The following is a 4,590-nucleotide window of genomic DNA, read 5'->3' as shown; positions in this document are numbered from 1 at the left end:
ATAAAAATGTATATGAAGCAAGGGAAAAAGCCCTTTCTATCACGTGACGTCAGCCACTCAAAACAAGATACCTTTATTGTATGTCTCTTTCCACGAGAAGAAAGGTCATTACATCGGGAGAATTTCTAAGGATTGGAGGTACGATAAATGAACTGTGTTCAATTAATATTTTTAGCTTATTCGGATCCCTTGTCGCGGCTCAAGTAAGCAGCCATTTCGTGTCATCAACATGAATCGGTTTACTAAGTTATGCGGAAGATCTTTGTAGTCCGAGCTGATAGTATGTCTGACTGTCAACCCGGTTTCAATGTGAACCTTAACTTTCCGGTTGCCGTTTGGTATACCTACTTTGAATTGTGTACTTTTGTCGTTTATGTCGTCTTGGCAGTGCTCGAAGGTGGGCTCTTCCTCATGTCTCAAGGTGGCCAAACGGCTCTGACAAAGTGCTTATCTCTAGGAGGTCTTCGAGAGAATGTTTTTTTTCTTTAATCCAAAGTTGCTTCCGAATTTCCCGAACATTGAGTATTGCCTGCGGGTTCTTTGAACCTACTGTGCATTTGTATTTCCTAAAATAAAAAAATACTCACGAACTGAATCACGTCGTTTCCTCATAAAGTGGATGTTGGACTGATGGTCTGACTGGATGTGAAGGAATGCTTCCTTTCCGAGAAATGGCTTCTTGTGTTTGTATATGAATTACAATTGCTCACTTTCAGCTACTTGCAAGTACTCATAATTTTCAGAGAACTAGTTCAAAGTTTCGAAGAATGAAAAAACTACATCTCAATTTTTTTTTTCGTCGAGTTTAATCAAGGGTGTTTGGCCTGAAAGGGCAAGTAAGTTGACCGAATCGACGAGAACTCGACTGATTACCGAGTCATTCTTGTTCCTCGGCGAATTTACAGATCATTTGCAAAGTTCAGAGAAATTACCCTTTTAACAGAAAAAATACCTTGAGGAAAGCGTTTGAGTGACTTTTCTTGCCCAAATTATAAATCATTCAAAAAAACAGTTTACTTTCGGTAATCATTTGTATGGACGACTTTTGATCGTTCTTTTCCTTCAAGTGGCAAACCTACAGTTTGATCCAAAATTCATCATGGATGTTAATAAGAGAAAGTTGCAGTGAAATCCAGTGAAAATTGCTATTTTCATGGAACATAACAAATCATGCCTCCTTGCCATTTCATGCTACCCACCAGTTTACTCTACAGGCATTTATTTTTTTGCAGGGCCATGTCATCAACAAGCCGAATGATGAGGTTATGCATGTGCATAACTTTGGCTTTCACGTCCTCAGCTCACGAAAATGGTAGGAACGAGTCCATACCAAACACTCTTGTGGAACCTGAATCGAGATGTATTTGTGCCAGTGACAATGGACAGGTTATAAACCCAACGTCCCTGGCAAGTACCAATGGCCAACCAAGGTTTGTCCAACGGCTTTGCACTAACCCTTCAATGTTCATAATCCTGTGGGACGTAAAAGAACCCGCACACTTGTCGTAAAGAAAAGGGCATGTAGTTCCCGGTGTTGTGGTCTGTCTTTTGTGGTGCATCATGGTTGGGAGGGTAAATGCTCGGAGATATTAGCTACACCAAGCTACTCTAATAAAGATATATGATGATATGATGATGATATGACGTTCTTTATAAACCCTCAAATTTGGCTATTTCACGTTGTTGTTTTGCAGACGACCGCAACGAAATGGACAAAAGTGAAAAGCGCACGTGCAGGGCATGCAAAGCTATTTTCCGCCGTTGTCGTTGCTTAAGCTCCCTTATGGAATTTTAAGAAACGACAACGGCTACGGCAACGACAACGCCAAAAAGCGGTAATACTATTGGTTAAAAAAACGTGCTGCACGCGCGGCACGCATTTTTGAACAATTGTCTCCCGTTAGTCGTCAAAGAAACTATTACGTGAAAAGACCAAATTTAAGGTTTTGACGACAACGTGGACAAACTACAGTGAATCTTTCAGTCTCACTCTTTACTTCAAATGCGTCCGTACCAATCCAGTTTTAGGACACTTGTATAATCTAAACAAGATGGAATAATCATGAAAGGCTAAGAATAGATCAAAGTAATATTTTGAAGTGACGTTTCCGTCCCCGTAGACGTTGTGGTTTCTTAATAAACTCCCTAATGGGGACTTTAAGATCTACTACGGCGAAGGTGAGGGCGACGAAAACTTCATTTCAAAATGTAACTTTGCACAATCCTAAGTATTTCGTGGTTATTTCAGTATGTATGCGAAATTATGGGCGAAATTATCCTACAACTGAATTTACAAGAGCTGCTTTAGAGTAAAAATATAGAATCAGAGATTCGCAAATGTATGCTTACGTTGTCCTTAAAACCTCAAATTTGGTGATTTCACGTTGTTGTCATGCAGAGTACGGCAATAAAATGCGTGCCACACGTGCAGCACGATTCTTTTTCCTCTTTTAACCAATCATATTACTGTTTTCGTTGCCGTAGCCGTCGTCGTTTCTTTAACTCCGTAATAGAGAGCTTTAGATTCTAGGACGAGAACGACTACGAGTACGAGATTAACTCATAGAACAACAGTGAGCGCGCAAATCAGCGTCATTTTGGCGGGAAAAACGTGCCGTCGTCATTTTAGTACGAGGTTTTGCAAAAACGTTGTTGTGTCAAAACAATTCAACAACACAGGAGCAGTTGTGGCATTTTCCGATCAGCAAAAAGGCGTAGCTACCAGTAATAAGAATAACTGAGCAACCTACACTGCTAACAAAGACGAAGATTAATCCTCCGGGTTATAAATCTTCTAAGTATTTTCGCCAAAAATTGGCAGTTAAATCTCGTACTCGTTCTCGTCTTCGTCCTAGGATCTAAAGCTCTTTATTAGGGACTTTTAGATTCTAAGACGAGGACGAGAACGAGTACGAGTTTTAACTGCCCGTTTTTAGCGAACGGCGAAAATACTTAGGAGATTTATAGCCCATATACGATTAATCTTACTCTTTGTTAGCAGTATAGGTTGCTCAGTAATTCGTATTGCTGGTAACTGAGCCTTTTTGCTGATCAAAAAATGCCAAAACTGCCACCGTGTTGTTGACTTGTTTGACAAGACGACATTTTTGCAAAACCTCGTACTAAAATGACGACGGTATAACGTTTTGCCCGCCAAAATGACGCTGATTCGCGCGCGCTCACTGTTGCAATTGCTCTATGAGAAAATCGCGTACTCGTAGTCGTTCTCGTACAAGAATCTAAAGCTCTCTAATGTCTAAAACGGCTACTTCAGTAACCTTGTGCTTTTTCTCAGTCCATGTAGGAAGATGAAAACAAATTGTACGCAAATTTCACATTCTCAAAGTGAAATGTCTAAAAAAAAGCTATTTAAAGATAGATAGCATTTTTTAGACATTTCAGTTTGAGAATGTGAAATTTGTGTACAAGAATAAAGAAAGTGTTTGACTTGGTATAGGCCTTATCAAGGTTTTGGAAGCCATCTTGACGAGTAGGCAAACGCGTCCAAAATAGCAGTGTTTCTATGGGAATCTGCGTTAAAATAACTTGAGAAAATCCTAAATGTAGAGACATGCACATTTGTAAATGGGAAACTGAAGTTGCTAACCAGAGGATTTTGCTAACAAAATTTGAGGATCCTACCTGCACTAGAATTTTTGTCCAGCGGAATATTAAGCCACAGACACATGTAAGGGTAATTTAAAAATTCGGTGGGCAAATTCTTTGCAGGTAGGACCCTCAAATTTGTTCACTAAAATCCTTTGGTTAGCAACTAAAGTTTACTATTTACAATTTTTTCTACTTTCAAGGTTTTTTCAAGTTATTTTAACGCAGATTCTCATAGAAACACAGTATTTCGGACACGTTTACCTAGGCTTATTGTTCGTTGGTTTAAGTTCATACTTGTCTAATGTTTTTTTCTACTTGAAGTAAAAGCCAAATACTCAACATGGCTTAGGCCACATTTCACGTAAACTTCAGTATACGATTTTAAGTATTATCATGAAAAGTGATGACGATACCATTATGACGGGAGGGGAGTCAAGGATTTCCTTCTTACCTTTGATACAAAATACATTTTTCTCTATGAACTTTAAGTGAAAAGGATAGGTCCGCGAGTTGCCTGTGAAGGGGAAGTGGTGACGCTGTCGCGGCTCCACCGTGAAATAACACAAAGCCCTAACAAGATAGTAGACTTATATTCAACTTTATTTTATTTCGGCCGTGCTAAATCCTGTACGTAGAACTAGAAGCAGTCGGTCATTTCAACTTGTACAATGTATTTTGCTTTTATGTCAAGTTGTGAAAGAGTGTATTATAAGAAGAGCACAACGATCATTTTTTTTAAGGCAGCGTTTGCGAGAACGCAGTCTTGTTTATAACCACATCGTTTTCGATGCGGTTGCGCCTCCTGTTTACACAACACCGATCGGGACCGTTGCGAGAATAAGGTCGATTTGCAAACGAGGCCGAAAGTGGAGCATTTTCAAACCGATATGGTTTCATCTGTCGTATAAACTGCGAAACCACATGGATTTAAATACGGTTACTATTTTGGTGCGAAATTTGCATTGTCCGCGTCAAAATGAT

General features: G+C 39.5%; 1 protein-coding gene across 1 annotated transcript in view; it reads left to right on the top strand.

The window, feature by feature from the left end:
* Positions 1–4,590, top strand: part of LOC138052346 (uncharacterized) — a 29,792-nt gene continuing 25,202 nt past the window's right edge. Inside the window, exons 1-2 of the mRNA XM_068898802.1 lie at positions 1–138; positions 1,233–1,430. Of these exons, the coding sequence (XP_068754903.1) occupies positions 1,237–1,430 (194 nt within the window). The 5' untranslated portion in view covers positions 1–138; positions 1,233–1,236. The remainder of the gene's footprint in view (positions 139–1,232; positions 1,431–4,590) is intronic.

The sequence above is a fragment of the Montipora capricornis genome, chromosome 6 (assembly GCF_036669925.1).
Source record: "Montipora capricornis isolate CH-2021 chromosome 6, ASM3666992v2, whole genome shotgun sequence".
Taxonomy (NCBI): Eukaryota; Metazoa; Cnidaria; class Anthozoa; order Scleractinia; family Acroporidae; genus Montipora; species Montipora capricornis.
Note: the sequence above shows the minus strand (reverse complement) of the source record. Positions and strands in the feature narration are given on the sequence as shown.